The sequence below is a fragment of the Mesoplodon densirostris genome, chromosome 7 (assembly GCF_025265405.1).
Source record: "Mesoplodon densirostris isolate mMesDen1 chromosome 7, mMesDen1 primary haplotype, whole genome shotgun sequence".
NCBI lineage: Eukaryota > Metazoa > Chordata > Mammalia > Artiodactyla > Ziphiidae > Mesoplodon > Mesoplodon densirostris.
Genome location: NC_082667.1, coordinates 124,800,602 through 124,821,871, shown reverse-complemented (window position 1 = coordinate 124,821,871; position 21,270 = coordinate 124,800,602). Strand labels below are relative to the sequence as shown.

Here is a 21,270-nt window from a genome sequence, read left to right as displayed (position 1 = left end):
CAGGGCCGGGTTTACGACTCGGGGCGGGGGTGGTTTGCCTCTGGGCCCCAGGTTTACGTCCGGGCCCGGCTTACGACTGGGGGTTGTTTACGGCAGGGCCCCAGGTTTACCACAGGGCTGGGTTTACGACTCAGGGGTGTTGCATCTGGGTCCCAGGTTTACGTGTGGGCCCAGCTTACAACTGGGGGCGGTTTACGTCTGGGCCCCAGGTTTATGGCAGGGCTGGGTTTACGACTCAGGGGTGTTGCATCTGGGTCCCAGGTTTACGTGTGGGCCCGGCTTACAACTGGGGGAGGTTTACGTCTGGGCCCCAGGTTTATGTCTGGGCTCGGCTTATGACTGGGGGCGGTTTACGTCTGGGCCCCAGCTTTACGGCAGGGCTGGGTTTACGACTGAGGTGCGTTGCCTCTGGGCCGCAGGTTTATGTCTGGGCCCAGCTTGAGACTGGGGAAAGTTTACAGCTGGGCACCAGATTTACGTCTTGGCCCCAAGTTTACCACAGGGCTGGGTTTACGGCTCAGGTGGGTTGCCTCTGGGCCCCAGGTTTACGTGTGGGCCCGGCTTACAACTGGGGGCGGTTTACGTCTGGGCCCCAGGTTTATGACAGGGCCGGGTTTACGACTCAGTGGGGGGGTTGCCTCTGGGCCCTAGGCTTATGTCTGGGCTCGGCTTATGACTGGGGGCGGTTTACGTCAGGACCCCAGGCTTACGTCCCGGCCCGGCTTACGACTGGGGGCGGTTTACGTCTGGGCCCCAGCTTTACGGCAGGGCTGGGTTTACGACTGAGGTGGGTTGCCTCTGGGCCGCAGGTTTATGTCTGGGCCCAGCTTGCGACTGGGGAAAGTTTACGGCTGGGCACCAGATTTACGTCTTGGCCCCAGGTTTACCACAGGGCTGGGTTTACGGCTCAGGTGGGTTGCTTCTGAGCCCCAGGTTTACGTTTGGGCCTGGCTTATGACTGGGGGCAGTTTACGTCTGGGCCCCAGGTTTACGGCAGGGCCCTAGGGTTACTGCTGGGCCAGGTTTACGATTCGGGTGGGTTGCCTCTGGGCCCCAGGTTTACGTCTGGGCCCGGCTTGCCACTGGGGAAGGTTTACGTCTTGGCCCCAGCCTTAGGGCAGGGGCCCATGTTTACTGCTGGGCCGGGTTTATGACTGGGGGTGGGGGTGCATCTGGGCCCCAGGTTTACGTCTCGGCCCGGCTTACGACTGAGGGTGGTTTACATCTGGGCCCCAGGTTTACCGCTGGGCTGGGTTTACGGCTCAGGGAGGTTGCATCTGGGCCCAAGGTTTACGTCTAGGCTCAGCTTGCGACTGGGGACAGTTTACCTCTGGGCCTCAGGTTTGCCGCTGGGTCAGGTTTATGACTCAGGGGTTTGCCTCTGGGCCGCAGGTTTACGTCTGGGCCCGGCTTGCGACTGGGGAAGGTTTACGTCCGGGCCCCAGGTTTAGAGCAGGGCCCCAATTTTACTGCTGGGACGGGTTTATGACTGGGGGATGGGGTGCATCTGGGCCCCAGGTTTATGTCTGGGCCCGGCTTATGACTGGGGGCGGTTTACGACTGGGGCTTTGGTGCATTTGGACCCCAGGTTTATGTCTGGGCCTGGCTTACGACTGGGGGCGGTTTATGTCTGGGCCCCAGGTTTACGGCAGGGCCCCAGGTTTACGATTGGGGTGGTGGTGCATCTGGGCCCCAGGTTTATGTCTGGGCCTAGTTCATGACTTGGTGGGTTTATGTCTGGGCCTGATTTACGACTGAGGGTGTTTACGTGTGGACCCCAGGTTTACGACATTGGTGGTTTATGACTGGGCCGTTTAGTCTGGCCCCGGTTTCATGACTGCTACCAGCGGCCACCTCTCTACCACCTGGGTCTGGTGGCCCCGCTCTTACACCCAGGAGGGTAACCAGTGGAGAAAGAGTATTTTAGTGACCACCAGCTCTAGGGCGCAGGAGCTTGGTCTTCCTGTGCGAGAGGGTTCCCGCGTCTGGTCACAGCTGTCCCTGAGGGCGAGGGAACCGGAAGCTGAAGGTAACCCTTCGCGGGGCCCTGGGTGGACGGGCACCATGCTCGCCCCCTGCCCGGCTCCTTGACACTGCTGTGTGTACGTGCAGTGGACCCTGAGCAGCTTGGGTGCAAAGTGTACGGGTCCACTAACGTCACGGGTTTTCGTTAGACACGTTCTGTGGTAGCTCTGCATGATTCTAAGTCATCACACATCACACAAGATGATTTTGACACGGAACATAGGTATTAGTATGAAAGCTTCTAGGAAAAGACATGAGGCTGTCTTCACGACCTTGGGGTAGGGTTTATTTTTTTAAGTGTGAAACAGAAGCGCAATATAAAGGACAACGTTGGTAAATTAATAACAGGGTCTGGGCCATTAACAGTTGCTGCCTGAACTGGGCTGTTGGAGTTTTCAATGACCTTAGCCACAGACCGTGACGGTGCTCAGAGACACTCTGGTGGCTCTGCTGTGCTCCATTGTACTTCTCGTCACCCTAGGCAGTAGGGTAACTCCCTGCTTGGTCTCTTGATTCAGATGCACATGAGGAGCCCAAGGTGGCTGGGCAACAGTATTAGGTACCATTTCCATGGAGTCCTTCTGTTTCCTGGTGAAAGCTGCCCTCCCTTTGGAACTAAGGTCTCTGGACCAGAAGGGCATAAGATCGTGGGGACAGGAAGAAAAAACTTTGCTGGTGGGTCACTAGGAGTAATAGTGAATGGTGCCACTGCCGTTTCCACCCCTTGATTCCTGGACCCCTGAACCCTGATTATGGGAGGAGTAACAATACACTGGATATTGGTGTGGGACGTGTACTGCTTCTTGGAGAACATTGTCCCAGCTCTGCAACGTGTTACCACCTTGATGGTGCTGTAGTTGAGTCTCCAAAAGGCCATTCCGCTGTTCTAGCAAGTCAGCTGCTACAGGATGGAAGGGAGTGTGGTGAGATGAGTGCTAGAATAGGCCATGGCTGCACTGCAACTGCCGTAAGGACCCTCGATCAGAAGCAGTGCTGTGTGGAGCACCGTGAGAGTAGATAAGGCATCCTGTAAGTTCACTGATGGTACTTTGGCAGAAGCATTGTGTGGAGGGAAGGCAAATCCACAACCAGAGTGAGTGTCTATTCCAGTAAGAACGAAATATTGTCCCTTACATAATGGATGTAGGCTAGTGTAATCAACCTGCTGTCCGGTAGCTGGCTGGTCACCCCAGGGAATGGCACTATGGCACGAACTCAGTGTTGGTTTCTGCTGCTGGTAGACTGGGCACTCAGCAGTGGCTGTAGCCAGGTTGGCCTTGACGAGTTAAGTCCATGTTGCTGAGCCCATGTATCACCTCCATCCCTGCCACCACAGCCCGTTTGTTCATGAGTCCATTGGGCGGTGACAGGGGTGGCTGAGAAAAGAGGCTGCCTGGGAGCCACAGGACAGTCATCTTGTCCTCTTGATAAATAAAATCCTCCTCCACTGAGGTCACCCTTTGGTGAGCAGTCACATAGGATACAAATGTCTTCATGTGTTTTGCCCATTCCGAGAGGTCTATCTGTATACCTCTTCCCCCGACCTCCTTGTCACCAGTTTTCCAGTTATGTTCCTTCCAGGTCCCTGACCAGCCAAACCATTGCCCCCAGCCCATGAGTGAGTATACAGCTGCAGGTCTGGCCACTTGTCCTTCCAAGCCAAGTGCAAGAGCAGGTGCACTGCTCCAAGTCCTCCCGCTGGGAGGAGCTCCCTTACCGTGTCCTCCTGGAGAGGGCTGCGGTGCTGCAGCTGCCCACTGTCAGGTGGTGCCTGCATATCCTGCAGAATCGTCTGTGAATCAGGCCTGTCTTCTCTCGCTCTGTCGACTGATCGTAGGGAGCTCCCCAGGAGGCCATGGGTGCAGACTGGGAGAGAAAGCAATGTGGCAGGAGTGGGGACCGTGGACATTTGGGCCATGTACTCTTTTGTGCCTTCAGGGCCTGCCTGGGCCTGATCTCAGTGATATCACTTCCACTTACTGACGGGGTGCTGCTGTGCATGCCCAGCTTTATGGCTTGGTGGGTCAGACAACACCCAATTCCCGAGGAACTCAGGTCACGTGGTAACTTGGTGGTCCATGGTTAAGCATTCAGTCTCTACTGGGGCCCAATAGCAAATCAAAAGCTGTATATCAAAAGGAGAGTAGCTGTCCATAGTCGATGGCAGAGCTTTGCTGCCAAATCCTAATGGTTCCCACTGTGACTTACCTGTAGGGGCTGCCAAAGGCTCCAGAGAGCATCCCTATGTGCCACTGATAGTTCAAGCACCGTTGAACGACTGGGTCACAGGCCTAAGTGGCAGAGCTACTTCTGGGGGTTTTCACTAACAGGCATTGGGGAAAAAGTGCTTACCAGATAAATTTCTACATATCTGGTACAAGAGAATGTGTTAATTTGTTCAAGCAGTGAAACTACATCTGGAACAGCAACTGAGTTGGAGTCCCCACCTGGTTAAGTTGACAGAAATCCACTGCCGGTGGCCAAGGTCCATCTGTCTTCTGCACAGACCAAATAGGCAAGTTGAATGGGGATGTGGTGGGAATCACTGCTCCTGCACTTTTCAGGTCTTTCGGGGTGGCACTGATCTCTGCAGTTCCTCCAGGAATGTGGCATTGCTTTTGGTTTCCTGTTTTCCTAGGTAGAGGCAGTTCTAGTGGCTTCCACTTGACCTTTCCTACCGTAATAGCTTTCACTCTGCAGGTTAGGGAAGCAGTGTGGGGATTGTTCCAGTTGCTCATTGTGTCTATTGTAATTTTGCATTCTGGAAGTAGATAAATAACCACAGAATGGGTTCAGAGACTCACTGGACCCACTGTGAAATAGACATGAGCTAAAACTCCACTGATCACCTGACTTGCATAAGCCCTGACTCTGACTCAGGGACCACAGTAACTTTTTGGGTCTCCTAGAATTAGTATTAGTTCAGAGTCAGTGTCCAGTAATCCCTGAAAAGTTTAACTTCTTTCCATCCAGGCACAGTCACTGTGGTAAAAGGCTGTAAGTCCCTTTGAGGGGGGGCCAGGAGAAAGGTTAACAGTAGGCGTGTTTTGTAGTGTAGCAGGGTCCTTCCTTAAGGGGATCTGGCCTCTCCCTTATTCAAGGAGTTCTGGGTCTGTACACTGGCTCAAATCAGAATTGGTCAAAGGACCGTGGCTCTGTTTTTATGATTCAAGTTGACTTCTGTTCACCTGACCTAAAATTCTCCCACTTACATAGATCAAGCAAGAATTTAGTGGACCGCCCATCTGTTTCACATCTGAGGATACCATGAGCAGCTAGCCAATACCATAGGTCTCAGTAAGTCAGACTTTTTATTACTGCTTTCACTCAGCTGTCCGTTACAGTAATCATGCCCGCCTTGCCTCTGATGATTAAGTGTTGCCACGTGGCCCCTGCTACTCAGGATCCAAGCACCCCATTGCATTTAGATCTCCCCAATTCGGTGGCAGCAGTTGCCACTGTAATTTCTGACCTACAGAGAAGTGTGACCTCTGAGCTCTTTGAGGATGCTGGAGCTCCCCTCAGATTTATTCCTCACAGTCATGGTGAAAGGTGTGTCCTCTGGATCCCCGAGGGTGGGTGAGCATGCCTTACATGATAAGTACACTCGAGCATGCCAACCTCCCTAAACCTTTGGATACCTTTCTCTAAAGCACACCAAAGCAATTCTGGCATTTCAAATTCATTGAGTGTAGGTCACCTGCTGGTCCATGTTTCAACCAAACAAACTGTTAGAACGCTTTCTAACTCCTCAAGCTGTAATATTAAATAAGAATCTGGTCAGTTGACCCGCATCAATAAATTGGTCCAGTTCTGACTTTAGGTTCCTTCCACCATTATCTTAAATCCTTAATATTCACCCGCACACTTTCCCCAGATTTATGTATGTAGAAGTTGGAAAAATCATGTTGTTCTTTTGGAGTGTAGTGCAGCTCCTCGTGGGACACACTTTGTCCCTCACCTGTTAAGGACCACTGAGTGCAATTATAAATGTAAAAGCCAAGAGGGGTAGTGAGGATGGGTCCTGCAGAGAATCAACAGTGTCTTGCAAGGCAAGTATCTTGGGTTAGGCCATTACAGTTTCCTGAGGCAAAGCAGGATTAATTTCTTCAAACTTGGTGAAAGGACTGCTTCTGCTGGCAAAGAAGACTCAGCAGAATGTCAGGGTTCAGTATCCCCAACTTCATCAGGATCTGCCCATATGTCCCCATTCCAGTCTTCAGGATACCATTACTTCTCAATCAATACCTTCACGGTACCAGCAGACACCTTGTGAGGTTGGAAATTCAACTTGTGTTGTAATTTAGCCACTTGCAGGATGAGACTGTGGGTTTGGTTTAAGGTAATCTCAGCATTGTGACAGGAGATAAAGGTTTCTTTCAGGGAAGCTATTGAAACTTTCAGGTCATTTATGCAGTACTTAAACTGGGAATCTGAATCCCTAAGCTCATCCTTTTCTTTCCCTACTTTGTCTACTGTAATTAGGAGCAGCCAGTCAAACTTATTATACTTGTTACACAGAAATGTTCTAAAGTATCGAATTCAGTCACCTAGAAGCTTACCTCTTATAAGTATTTGATTAGGAGGATCCAATAGTTATGAATATCTCTATTACCACATGTTGTCATGGAAAATGCTCTCTGGAGAACCAATTCCAGAAACCCCAGAGCCAACAGAAAACATCCTTAGAATTCTGTTCTTCTAGAACTATTCTTGGTACTAAAGTCCGTATTATTCTGGCTTCTCTAGAGAAACAGTCAATAGTCTAGCTATGTCATCTTTGTACCTATATCATCTATTTACCTGTCTCTCTACCTACGGGACTTATTTTAAGGAATTGACTCATGTGATTGTGGAGGCTGGCAAGTCCACGATCTGCAGGGTAGGCCCACAGATTGGAAACTCAGGCAGAATTTCTCCATTACATTCTTGAAGCAGAATTTATTCCCAAAGCAAACACAAGGGGGAAAAAATGAAGATTGCATTAGACATCAGTGAAATAGAAAACCAAAAAATAACAGGAAAAAAATAGGGAAAAACAATGTAGGCAAAAGTGGTCTTCAAGAAGATTAACGACAATAGTAAACACAAATATTTAGCTAAGATGAGCAGGAAAAAAGAAGACACAAATTGCCAAAATCAGAATTGAAAGAGGGAACATCACCATTGACCCCACCGTATTAAGAAGGCTCTGTGGGAATACTATGAAGAGCTTTGTGCCAACAAACTAGACAACTTAGAAAAAATTGATTTATAGCTTCAAAACAATGCCTATCGAAATTCCAACAGTATTTTATTTTATTTTATTTTATTTATTTATTTATTTTTTGCTGTATGCGGGCCTCTCACTGTTGTGGCCTCTCCCGTTGCGGAGCACAGACTCCGGATGCGCAGGCCCAGCGGCCATGGCTCACGGGCCCAGCCGCTCCGCGGCATATAGGATCCTCCCAGACCGGGGCACGAACCCGTATCCCCTGCATCGGCAGGCGGACTCTCAACCACTGCGCCACCAGGGAGGCCCCCAACAGTATTTTAAAAAAAGTAATTGGCACGCTAATTTTAAATTCTACATGGAAATTCAAAGGACCTAGGATAGCCAGGAAAAAAAAGAGAACTTATACTACTTTGTCTGAAAATTTACTATAAAGCTATAATTATCTAGACAGTATGGTACTGATGTAAGGCTAGGCATGTAGGTCAATGGAACAAAATTGAGATACAGAAATAAACTCTTATGGTCAATTGAATTTCCAGCAAAGCTGCCAAGGCAGTTTAGTGGGAGGAAAGGATAGTGTTTTCAACAAATGATGCTGGTATAATTATATATATATATATATATATATATATATATATATGCAAAATGATATATTCAGATCCTCATGCTATACACACAAAAAATAGCTCAAAGTGGATCATAGGCCTAAATATAAGAGTTAAAATTATAAAACTTCTGGAAGAAAACATAGGGAAAAAGTCCTCATGATCTTGTAGTTCTTAGATATGACACCAGAAGCATACTCCGTCAAAAACGTAGAATTTGATATTATCAAAAGTAAAAGCTTTTTCCTTTCAAAAAAAAAAGAGAAACTATTAAGAAAATGAAAAGACTAGCTACAGATTGGGAGAAAACACTTGTAAATCATATATTTGATAAAAGACTTGCATTCAGAATATATAAAGAACTTAAAACTCAACAACAAAAAAGACAAACCTAGTTTAAAAAATTGAATAGATATTACACCAACTAAAGTATATGTAGGGACTTCCCTAGTCATCCAGTGGTTAAGATTCTGCACCCCCAGTGCAGGGGGAGCAGGTTCAATCCCTGGTCAGGGAACTAAGATCCCACACGCTGTGTGGTGCGGCCAAAAGATTTTTTTAAAAAAAGTATGCAAATAATAAACACATGAAAAGATTATTGACATTATAAATGATTAGGAAAATACAAATTAAAACCAAATGATACACCTCTTTCCACACCAACTAGAATGGCTATGACTTAAAAAGACAGACAGGGGTTTCCCTGGTGGTGCAGTGGGTTAAGAATCTGCCTGCCAATGTAGGGGACACAGGTTTGAGCCCTGGTCTGGGAAGATCCCACAAGCCGCAGAGCAACAAAGCCTGTGCACTACAGCTACTGAGCCCAAGGGCCACAACTACTGAAGCCTGCACGCCTAGAGCCCATGCTCTGCAACAAGAGAAGCCACTGCGATGAGAAGCCCACGCACTGCAACGAAGAGTAGCCCCTGCTCGCTGCAACTAGAGAAAGCCTGCACACAGCTACAAATACCCAACGCAGCCAAAAAATAAATAAATAAATAAATTCATAAAATAAAAAGACAATATGAGTGTTATGAAGATACGGAGAAATGCAAACCTTCATACATTGCTGGTGGGAATGTAAAATGTCACAGCCTCTTTTGAAGAAAGCTTGATGTTTCTTAAAAAGTTAAATATATACCAAATATTTAATGTTTAATATTATCCATCTTTTGCAACCTCTTTCCAAAAATATAAGAGAAGGGAACATATTCCAATTCATTCTATGAGGCCAGTATTACCTTGATACCAAACTAGACAAGACCATTACAAGAAAATAAAACTGTAGGCCAATAGCTCTTATAAATCTAGATCTAAAATCCTCAACAAAATACTAGCAAACTGAATCCTGCAACATATAAAAAGAATTATATACAAGTGGAATTATCCCAAGAGTACAAGATTCATTTAACATCTGAAAATCAAAAATTAATATATGATATTAATAGAGTGAAAGACAAAAACCACATGATCATCTCAAATGCAGGAAAAGCATTTGGCAAGATCCAATGCTTTTTGGTGAGAAAAACACTCAAAATCTAGGAATAGGAAGGAAAAGTCTTCAACTTGATAAAAGGCATCTACAAAGACCCCTCATTTAATGCCATACTTAATGATAAAAGACAATGCTTTTCTCTTAAAATCAGGAGCAAGAAAAGAATATCTACTCTCTCCAGTTTTACTTAACAATGCATAGCTGGGGCATTTGTGCAAGAAAAGGAAAAGGCATTCAGATTGGAAAGGAAGGAAAATTATCTCTATTCACAGAAGACATGATCTTGTATGTAGAAAATTCTAAGAAAACCACTAAAAACTGTTACAAACAATGATTTAAGCAAAGTTATAAAGTACAAGGTTAATACTTAAAAATCCACTATAGTTCTATATAGAAGAAATGCCAAATTCAAAAATGAAATTAAGAAACTTCCATTTACAATAGCATCAAAAAGAATAAAATGCTTAGGAATAAACCTAATAAATGAAATACAAGACTTGTACATTGAAAACTACAAACTTCGATGAAAGAAATTAAAGAATATATAAATAAATAGAAAAACACTCCATGTTCTTGGAATGGAAGATTGTTGTGAAGATGACAGTACTCTCCAAACAATCCACAGATTCAATGCAATCCCCATCAAGATGCCACAGGCTTTTTTTTTTTCTTTTTGCGAAACTTGACAATTCTGATCCTAAAATTCATGTGGAAATGCAAGAACTCACGATAGCCAAAATAATCTTAAAAAAGAGAACAAAGTTGGAGACTCACACTTCTCAATGTCATAACATACTAGAAAGCTATAGTAATCAAGACAGTGTGGCATTGGCATAAGGATAGATACATATATCAATGGAAAGGAGTTGACCGTCCAGAAACAAACCCTTACATTTATAGTTAATTAATTTTTGACAAGGGTACCAACACAGTTCAATGGAGAAACTACTTCTTTTCAACGAATGGTGCTAGGACAACTGGATTCCACATGCAAAACAATGAGGTTGGACCCCCACCTCACACCGTATATAACTGAAAATAGACCATAGACGTAAATGTAAAAGCTACAGCTGTTAAACTATTAGAAGAAACAAAGGAATAAATCTTCATGACCATGGGCTAGGCAACAGTTCCTTAGATATGGCACCAAAAGCACAAGCAACAAAAGTAAAAATAGATAAATTGGACTTCATCATTTTGTGTGATAAATGATGACTTTATCGATCACTTTGTTCTTCAAATGATATCATCAAGAAAGTGAAAAGACAGCCCATAGAATAGGAGAAAATATTTGCTAAGCATGTATCCGATCAGACACTTGTACACAGAATATATAAGGAACTCTTACAACTCAACAATAAAAGACAAATAAGTAAAATGGCAAAGGATTTGAATATACATTTCTCCAAAGAAGATATACAAATGGCCAATAAGCTCATGAAAAGATGTGTGGCATCATTAATCATTAGGGAAATACAAATCAAAACCACAATGGGATACTACTTCATAGTCACTAGAATGGCTCATATCAGAGTGACAGATGCTAACAATGTTGGCAAAGATGTGGAGAACTTGGAACTCTCATGTATTTATGGAGGGAATGTGAAATGATGCTGCCATTTAGGAAAGATTTTGACAGTTCCTCAAAAATAGAGTTACCATGGGGCTTCCCTGGTGGTGCAGTGGTTGGGAGTCTGCCTGCCGATGCAGGGGACGCGGATTCGTGCCCCGGTCTGGGGGTGTCCCACATGCCGCGGAGCGGCTGGGACCATGGGCCGTGGCCGCTGGGCCTGCGCGCCTGGAGGCTGTGCTCCGTGGCGGGAGGGGCCACGGCAGTGGGAGGCCCGCGTACCGCAAAAAAAAAAAAAAAAAAAAAATTAAAAAAAATAGAGTTACCATATAGCTCTGATGCCTAATGCCATTAATCACTTAATTAAGTGAAAAGTAAACTATTCCTGATTAGCATTATAAATCCAGTCATCTGCCTAAACTTTAAAAGAGTGACAATAACAAGTGTTGGCAGAAACATGAAGTAACTATTACAGGCAGTAGTTGGTACAACCGACTTGCAGTACTCTTGTTTTTTTTTTTACACGGTACGCAGGCCTCTCACTGTTGTGGCCTCTCCCGTTGCAGAGCACAGGCTCTGGACACGCAGACCCAGCGGCCATGGCTCACGGGCCCAGCTGCTCCGTGGCATGTGGGATCTTCCCAGACTGGGGCATGAACCCATGTCCCCTGCATCGGTAGGTGGACTCTGAACCACTGCCCCACCAGGGAAGCCCCAGTACTCTTTTTTTTAAACATTTTGTGAGAATTTGTTTTTATTTATTTATTTATTTTTTGTGATGCGTGGGCCTCTCACTGTTGTGGCCTCTCCCGTTGTGGAGCACAGGCTCTGGGCGCGCAGGCTCAGTGGCCATGGCTCACGGGCCCAGCTGCTCCGTGGCATGTGGGATCTTCCCAGACCGGGGCACGAACCCGTGTCCCCTGCATCGGCAGGCAGACTCTCAACCACTGTGCCACCAGGGAAGCCCTATTTTTATTCTTTAAATATTTTGTTTATTTACTTATTTGGTTGCACCAGGTCTTAGTTGCAGCAGGTGGGCTCCTTAGTTGCAGCTCGCTGGCTCCTTAGTTGTGGCATGTGAACTCTTAGTTGCGGCATGCATGTGGGATCTAATTCCCTGACCAGGGATCGAAACTGGACCCTCTGTATTGGGAGTGCAGAGTCTTATCCATTGCACCACCAGGGAAGTCCCCAGTACTCTGTTATATATTAGTGCTAAATATATGTAAAGCCTATGACCTAGCAACTCTGCTCTTTGTTATGTATATGTACAGAAGATTTAGTGCTTATGTCAAGGAAAAGATAGGTAAAAGAATGTTCATAGCAGCATTACTTTAAAAAGCATCAAACTTTTAGATATAACACAAATGTCCATCAGTTGTAGATTTGATAAATACTTTGTGTTATGGTAATACAGTGGGATACTAGGCAAAACACTTATGGTGATAGATGTCAAAATGTTGGTCCTCTTGTGGGTCTGGGGGCCTGTTGAGGTGCTGGAACTGTTCTATATCTTGATCTGGGTGGTGGCTAAACGTGTGTATGTATGTGCGTGTGTGTATCTAAACACACGTATGTGTGTGTGCGCATGTGTGCACACATGCTTAAAATTTTTTTCTGAGCTGTGAATGTATTTATATATTTTACTCTATGCATTTCATAACATAGTAATAAAATGTGAGAATAGATTTATGTATGTGTTTCATTTTGGAAACATAAACACAGATGCACAGCCTAGAAACTTATGAAAATCCTTCTGAGGAACAAAGTTGAAGAGACAGGGAAGGAGATGGAACTTCCCTGAGTTTGTCTTTTCATGTAGTTTTAATTTTTGAATAACATTGATGTTTTAAGTATTCAAACAATAAAATTACATCAGTAAGGATGGAAACAGTTTTTAGGAGATAGTAGCAGAAACAGAGGTGTTGATGAGTAATTTCATCTTCTGGTTTACAGCTTCCAGTCTCCCTTGGCATTGGTTTGGGGTCATATGACTAATACTGGCCAAAAAGCTTTAAGAAGAAGCCTTTGGGCTGGAACAGAAGAGGTGATTTTATTCCTCCATGTGTTCTCTTCCTTTGCTTGGCAGTCATAGAGGTCACACCCTGACAGCATGGAGCCAGAGGAAGGATTCATCCCTGTATCTCTAAGTCACCACATGGAGCACAGCTACCCTGAACTTGTGTTTGGAGAGTGACAGTGAGTCTCGGCTTTCATTTGGGGACTTGTTTGTTGCCTTGGCATAGCCTAGAGAAGATGTAAAATTGAGATGATTTGTTGAGAGTGAGGAGATATAGTGGCTATTTTAGGGAAGTTGGGGAGAGTGAGATAAAGGTTTTCTGTACTCTTCAGAAGAATCAGAATAGAACATTTATAGACTATTAGAGCTGGAAGAAAACTAGAGACATTATCCTTTTCTTTTCATTTTGAAGACAGAGAAACTAGGACCAGAGGGACTAATGATTTGGTCAACATCACATAACAGGTTAGTGGTGGAGACAGGATTACAACCCTCATTTCTGAGACCTTGAGAATAGACTCAGGGTTAGGCTACAACTACTTTTGAGAGCAGCTAAACATTTGCTTTAGGATATTGTGAACTTCACTTCCCTGGTGAAGGTTCTAGATGGGAATAGCAGCTATCTGAGCCCCTGTCAATTGTTTGCCCACAACTATGAAGTCACAACAGAATCCCCCTTTCATTTCCGCTTAACTGTCCTTCCACCTAGGCAGTCCACCATGGGTGACTTGGGAAAATCAGGAAATATGCTTCACAAGAAATGGCACTTGCACTTTTTACCCTTTACCTCTTATTGTTTGGATTATTTTTTGTGATTTGAATCACTTGTGTAAACAAAGTAGACACAAAAGTAAAACGTCCTTGTTGAGAGTTTTGCTCCTCCATCTTTGATGTTTTCTGGGTGGACGGGCCCATTCTCCCCATTTGTAAGAGGAAGAATAAGAAATGCTGTGGCATGGTTTGAACGAATGTCTAGAGGTCCCAGGTTATTTTGTTACAAATTTATTCTTTTGACTATAAAATCTCTTTCTGCTTCAGCAGTGCTCAAGAGTGGGTGACCAGCCATAAGCCTCCCTTACCCTCCATAATTTCTATCTCTGATTCAGTAACTTCCCCCTTGTATCTTTCTCAGGCTCATATCCTGACTGCCCACCTCCCACCTCCATTTCTGAGCTGTGGCCATCACTAATGTGGACACTTCCTCACCTTTCTTCTCTACCTCCACTCTGACCCTGGGGATTAAAGGAGGTCATTGTCACATCATCGTTGGCCAGCCAATCAGGTGGGCACCTCCCTCCAAGGACCTCCTTGTGCTAGAGGAGTTCTCAGCCTGCTTCAATGGAAGGAGGGAGCCACGAAGGAGGCTTGGCGTAATCCAAAGATGATAATTACAACATGGATTGTGTACATTCTCGCCCGGAAAGGTGCCGGCTTCCCCTTCCCGCCGAAAGTCAGTTCGGTAAGTGGGGCTGGTGGTAGCCACGTGGAAAGTGTGTCAGGTATCGTTTCCCCTCTGAGCCCCTGCTGCCACTTCTGGAGAGAAGATCTCACAGTGCTAACTGTGCATAATGGAGGAGGGGCTGGGTCTCTCTGTATTCTGAGGGCATCGACTTACCACTTTGTTGCAGGATGTGGAAGTTGTGGAGAGCGAGGCTGTGTCTATAGTACAGCACTGGTTGAAAAAAGTGAGTGAGATTCCTCTGGGACTCAAGGCACCACAGATTGTTGAGAGCTGGCCTCAGTGGGTGCAGGGAGCTGGACGTCCCTCCCCCTACAACCAGGAAACCCAAGCTCATTGCCCATCAGCCTGCCTAGAGCCGTGTCTGATCCACCACATGTCCGGAAGGACCCGGGCTGTCTCCTCTCCAGAGACGGGCTGGCGTCACCACCAGCCCCGCCCTGCTTCTCAGGCACATGGGAGGGGAGGGGGTTTCAGATGCGTGGCCCCACTGCAGGGTGTCTCAGGAGGACCTTGGGCCCATGACTTACTGAGTCCCTGGAATTCCACAGGAAGGTAGCAGCAGACGAGCTAATTGCAGGAGCTGTGCGATACAGCGTGTTTGTGTGGGCACGCATGTGTGTGTTGTGATGGGGAAGAGGAAAAGGGAAAAGGAAGAGGAGGGAGAATTGGGGCCAGATAGAGTGACACTTTCTGAGGGAAACTGCTTGCCTTTCAGATTGAAGAAGAGGCTTCCCAGGACATAAAGGAGAAGATGTCCACCAACTGCCCTCCCACGCATGGCCAAGATGCACATGTGACCAGAGACACGGTAATGGAACCTTTGAGCCGCCCATCCTTGGGGGGGGGCAAGGGGAGGAAAGGGGGAGGTGGGTCCTACCACAAAGGGTCCTGGGCAAGTGGGCAGAGCTTGTCCAGGCTGGGCTCCACCCTGGCCATGGGGTCCTTGCTGGGCAGTAACCACTGGACTCCACCCCGATTTCCTAGGTGAAGCACCACCTCTCAAAGTCTGATTTGTTAACAAACCAGAGTCAGGAGGTCCTGGAGGAAAGAACAAGAATCCAGTTCATAAGATGGAGGTAAAGCATCTCACCTGCCCCGAGCTAGGCACGCTGTGGGGAGGGGGAAGCAGAGGAGGCACAAGCCCCCCCTCTTCGGGATTACTGGCCAACACAAACCCACGGCTCTCCTTCTCTAGAGATGTTGACTCCTTTGACAGTTTTTCAGCCTTACTTTGGGGTCTCTCTTTTTTTTTTTTTGTCTGCGTTGAGTTTTCGTTGCGTTGCGCGGGCTTCTCATTTCTCATCGCGGTGGCTTCTCTTGTTGCGAAGCACGGGCTCTAGGCGTGGGGGCTTCAGTAGTTGTGGTGCCTGGGCTCAGTAGTTGCGGCTCGTGGGCTCTAGAGCGCAGGCTGAGTAGTTGTGGCACATGGGTTTAGTTGCTCCGCGGCATGTGGGATCTTCCCAGACCAGAGCTCGAACCTGCACTGCCAGGGAAGCCCTTACTTTGGGGTCTTAAGGGAATATTTTTGCTATCTTGAAAGCCCAGCTCACTGCTAAATTTTAAAATGACTAGAGGGGTTGGAAAACTGGGCTTGCTTACCATTTCTTAAATGCTTCTGTTTAAATTTCAGATTTCTGTTGTTTTTGCACTTGATTTGTTCAGAAGTGGCTGCACTTTAAAGAGACCTACTAGAGAATAGACTTGAGGATGTGGGGAGGGGGAAGGGTAGGCTGTGACAAAGTGAGAGAGTGGCATGGACATATATCCACTACCAAACGTAGAATAGATAGCTAGTGGGAAGCAGCCGCATAGCACAGGGAGATCAGCTCCGTGCTTTGTGACCACCTAGAGGGGTGGGATAGGAGAGGCTGGGAGGGAGACACAAGAGGGAAGAGATATGGGAACATGTGTATATGTATAACTGATTCACTTTGTTATAAAGCAGAAACTAACACACCATTGTAAAGCAATTATACTCCAATAAAGATGTTAAAAGAAAAGAAAAGAAAACAAAATAGGCTCATAAAGTGAAAAAGCCAAAGCCCTCATCTTGGGCGGAGGTGAGAGGAGGTTTCTCAGCCCTGAGGCTAGAATTCTGTGCTCCACAGTAGCTGCTGTGTCAACCCCAGCCTGCACAGACCATCTACACCGCCACCGCCTCTCCTGGCTCTGAAGAGCAAGGTTCCAGGCAGGGGAGCTGGGCCTGGAACCTGGCTCACTGCCTCGGCACATGCTTCCCTGCCTCCTTCTGGGATGCATGTTCACTTGGGTCTCTTTTCCCAGTAGAGTCATTGTGGGATTCCGCTGGGCTTCCCCCCGCTGTGAAGGAGCCCTCTCTCATCTCTGGACTTGGCTTCCTTCCTGTGCCGCCATCGCCAGCTTTGCTCTCTCCTATCAAGGAAGATACGTTTCTCAAGAAATGTGTTTTTGCTTCAGGATGTACAGTTTTCCTGTGTTTACACCTTCCAGTTACATTAGCATTTTAAAAGAGGATTCAGATGCTCAAGAATTGCATAAGAGGAATGGTCTAATTTGAGGCCTCCCTGGGAAAGGTCTTTTTTGGATGGGAAGCCGGCCAAGGTCGCCCAAATCATGAACATTGGTGACTGTCCCCCGTCCACCGCCCTGCATGTGGGAGGCTTGTCCTCCCCTGACCTGGCCAAGCTACCAGCTCTGGCTGTTGCAGTTCCTTGTTTTGGACAATATGAACATCATCCTCTGGTGTTTTTTAGAGCTTGGCTGTGTAGCATAAGTAGGTTAAAGCTTTGGAGACATGGGACAGAAATCAGTCAATTATCTACATACAAGTTTTCCACTCTGGATATTCTGTGGAGATTTTAAACCAATAAACTCAGCCTGGTCCTCCCTCCGATCCACTGATTTTGGTATCCTCCTATTAGTTTCATTAACTACGTAGTCAGGGTTGCATATCCCTTTATTAAGCACCACTGAATGCTCATTTATATGGTAGATGTATACTGGCCACCTGATGTTTGCTAGGGCCTCTGGAAGAGAGAACAACATAAACCAAGTTCCCCATTTGAAAGGATACAAGTGACCTGGGTAGAGAAGCATGTGAGCACTGAAGGACATGTTGGGGACGCCTGTAGGAGGGCACAGTAGGGGTTCGGGCTGCACAGGCTCTCGGCTTTGCTGCCTAGGCTTCAGAAGGGTTCCTAGCAGGACGTTCACCTGGGCTGACACGTGTCTGGGCAGGGACTGGACACACAGGAGCCTGAGCCAGGTAGGGCCTTCCACACGGGCAGGAGCCTGGCACCTTGGCCAACCCCGTCCAGCCTCTGTGTCCCCTTCTTCTTGGAGGCATCACAAGTCCCCTCAGGCCCTCTGTCCTTTCTTCTCTCTCTCTTTGGGCACTGACCAGCTCCATTTAATATGAGCCATATTCCGGAGCATGTTTGGGCTGTGGGTCCTTATAGGCGGTATCAAAGCTGAATTCACAGGGAAAACCCCAAAGCACCTAGAGCAAGGCATTACCCAGAAGGCACTGTCAAGAATGGGGTGGTCCGGTGGGCACAAGAATGGTGGTCCAGTGGGCAGGCTGCTTTTCCTGGAGTGGAGGGTTTGTGAGGGTTTGTTGGGGTGTGGAGTTGGGAAGGGCATGAAGTGGACCGTGGTGAGGAAGGCAAGTCCAGAACAGTGAAATAAAATGAAAACAACAGCAGCAAAGAGGAGCCTGCAGCTTCTTTGTGACGGAATGTTCTAGAAGGATCTCTAAACCATAGTGACTGGCACAATGCTGATGATAGAGAGCTGGTGATGAAGCTGGAGAGGAATTCAGACTCGCTCTGTAACTCTAGCAAAGGCGCGTAACCTCTCCGTCTCCTTGACTCTGCTTAGGACCATTTGCTACCTGCCCAGGATCGTTGGGGGGCTCAGGGGTACTTGGTTAGTAAAAAGAATGCTTTGTGTTACTGGTACAAGGAGGGTGAAGGTGCAGCTCAAAAGCTTATGGTGACAGGGTCAGAGCTATGGTCCCCCGTGATTCCAACCCTGGAGGTTCCACGGTGACTGGTTAGTAGAGAAGGAACCCGGGAACCCCAACGTCTGATGGTGTTTTGCAGCCATACCCGCATCTTCCAAGTGCCAAGCGAGGTGAGAAATGATGCCATGCGAGAACGGATAGAGCAGGTGAGACGAAGGTAAGCGTTCGAGATGAGGTGATTCGTGTCCTAACTGGGGACAGGTGGGTGGAGTGCTGCTGGCCTCTCCGTGGGTCTCCCTTAGCTCCACCCCTGGGCCTGGCCAAGCCAGGGGCCCTCTGGGCTGAGCACCTTTTCCCGGGACTCAGCTCCTGGGCCCAGGCTCGGGCTGCCGACCCACCCGGCCCTGTGCGACGGTCTGGGTCTGTGCTCTCGGGGGGGCTCTGCCGCCCTGTGCTCTCCCCGCTGACTCTCCTCTCCTCTCCTCTGTCCCCTGCAGCATATGCCATCTTACGGATGAGGCATCTCAGGAGCTTCACAAGAGAAATTCCTACTCAGACTGCTGAGAGCAGCAGGTGAGAGGGCTGACAGGTGAGGGGCCGGGCCAAGAGGACGGCCTCCCTGGGCAGGGAGCCGGCGCACTGGGTGGGGCTTGAGAATACCAGGGAGGGGCCTACACCTGGGCCACTGCGGGTCGGGGAGCAAGCAGCTGCCTGAGGCTCCTGCCACGCCTCTCAGGTTTCCAGAAGGACTTGGAGTCAAGGTCAGATTTGCGTCTCTGAGTCTTCACTGTGGGGTCGCAGACCAGTGCTTCTCAGTTGTCCATGGGCCCCGGAGTCTCAGGGGCCGGGCGGTCGAGGCTGCGGTGGGACCTGCAGCTCTGAGTTGCTAGAGCTGCTGGGCGTAGCCGCTGCTGGTCTGCTGACCCCTCTCTGAGTCACAGGGTCACACAGCACTGGGGTGGGAGCGAGGGCGCACAGGTTTTGGCCCAGCCCCCGATCAGGGCCGTGACCTTGGGTCGTGTGGCCTCTCGGCCTGCACATGGTACCAGTGGTCATGGTAGGGCTGTTTGTGCTGCTCTGGAAGGTGGCGAGCGGAGGCCAGGAGATGCCTCTCCAGGAGGTATCTGTCCGTGAAAGGTTGCTGCACCCCTGCCACGCGGGAGAGACCATGCTGATCGTCGTGGCGGCTGACGGAGGGGCCACCAGCATGCTTAGAGGAGGGCCGTGCAGGTGTATGCTGGCATTTATTGAGCACTTACTGTATGCCAGCTCTGCACGAGGCACTTTGCCTAGGTTTCTCATCTGACCCAAATGACTGTAAGAGGAGGGTGTGGTGGTGCAGCTGTTCTCACAGTAGAGATTCGGCCACCCTGGAGAGCAGGTGATGGCTTTCTTCCAGCTCCAGCGTGGGCGATTGCTTCATGCTCTGGTGCCTGTTTCCTGACTTCAGGACGTTGCCTTGTGGACCATGGGGTCCAGCACGTGGCAAGCACCGTGTCCGTGGTTTGCTGACATCAGCAGGGATGAGGAGTCGGGGGTGCCTGCTGGCACCTCTGTGTTTGAAGGAGCGGAGCCAGGCTCCTGCACCAGCCCTGCCTGACACACCACCCCTCCTCCTCGAGGGGCTTCCCACTCCTGCATCCTGCTCTGTGCATGTCGGGAGCAGCGGGCTTAAGGAGGCCTTGCCAGCCCTGCCTGTCAGCCTTCGCACATTTCCGTGATGCGCCCCTGGGCATTTCCCTGCCTCCCAGGTTGATGCCCGTCAGGGTCAAGGAGCTGCCTGTGTCAGAAGGATGTCCAACCCCCCTTGACCTGAGGAGTGACCACACCTGGGCAGAGAGAATCCAGCGGGTGAGCCCTTCCTTCGGACAGTGGCAGCACTGGAGTCTTCCTGCTGAACTGCTGCTAAAGAGATGCACTGTTTAACCACCACCCCGGCCTCTGGTGTGCGTGCTTTGCCATCGTTTATTCACTGGACCCTGAGCACCTCACGGGCTTGCCTCTGGGGACACACGCTCTCAGCCTTGTGGGGAGACAGCTGACAGGCCCCTACCATTGTGTGAAGCAGGCTGTGCTGGGGTTCCTGGGCTGTTAGGGGCAGGGCTGTGCTGGGGCAGGAGGACTTCCTGGGGGAGGTGTGGCGTGTCTATTTCACTCAAGTATTTTATGTTCATTTACTCCTCCTCTAGAGCACTTCCTTTCCTTATGTAGACCCATGTTTCTGACCTACATCCTTTTTCCTCCTCAAGAACTGTTAACATTTCTTGCAGGGCAGGTCTGCTGGCAGCAGTTTCCTTTGTCTGAGAAAGTATTTCCATTTCATTCTGAAGGCCAGCTTTGAAGAATACAGAAGTCTAGGGGTTTTTTTCCCCCCAACACTTTGAATATTTTGCTCCACTCTCTTCTTGCTGGCATGGTTTCTGAAGGGAAGTTGGATGTGTTTTTATCCTGCTCCTCTCTGGGTAAGGTCCCCCCACCCCAGCGTTCAAGATTTTTTTTGTGTGTGTTTGATTTTCTGCAGTTTGAATATATGTTCAGGTGTAGATGTTTTGGTGTTTATCCTGCTTGGTGTTAAGAGCTTCCTGGATTTGTTGGTTGGGGTCTGTCCTTAATTTTGGAAAATTCTCAACTATTATTTCCTCAAATATTTTTTCTGTTCTTTTCGTTTCTTTCTTGGTGTTCCCATTACTCAAATGTTACACCTTTTGTAATTGTCCGCCAGTTCTTGCATATTCTCTTCCACTTCTTTTCATTCTTTTTCTTTTCTCTTTGCTTTTCCATTTGGAAACTTCCTACTGACATTTCTTAAACCTCACTGACTCTTTCCTTGTCCATGTCTAGCCTGCAGATGAGCCCATCAAAGGCATTCTTCATTTCCATTTCAGCGTTTCTTATTTCTGGCATTTCCTTCTGATTCTTTCTTGGGGTTCCCATC

General features: G+C 48.0%; 1 protein-coding gene across 1 annotated transcript; it reads left to right on the top strand.

The window, feature by feature from the left end:
* The first annotated feature begins 14,311 nt into the window (after window positions 1-14,311).
* SPATA19 (spermatogenesis associated 19) lies at window positions 14,312-18,899 on the top strand. Its single transcript, XM_060105389.1, has 6 exons — window positions 14,312-14,389; window positions 14,559-14,615; window positions 15,108-15,200; window positions 15,377-15,468; window positions 18,475-18,552; window positions 18,833-18,899. The coding sequence occupies exons 1-6, from the start codon at window positions 14,312-14,314 to the stop codon at window positions 18,897-18,899; spliced, it is 465 nt and encodes a 154-aa protein (XP_059961372.1).
* Window positions 18,900-21,270: the final 2,371 nt, after the last annotated feature.

Excerpts from the sequence above, each read along its gene's own strand:
- SPATA19 (XM_060105389.1), top strand. The coding sequence starts at position 14,312 with ATGATAATTACAACATGGATTGTGTACATTCTCGCCCGGAAAGGTGCC. Across the intron at positions 14,390-14,558 it reads TCCCGCCGAAAGTCAGTTCG|GATGTGGAAGTTGTGGAGAG; the intron begins GTAAGTGGGGCT and ends ACTTTGTTGCAG. Across the intron at positions 14,616-15,107 it reads TACAGCACTGGTTGAAAAAA|ATTGAAGAAGAGGCTTCCCA; the intron begins GTGAGTGAGATT and ends CTTGCCTTTCAG.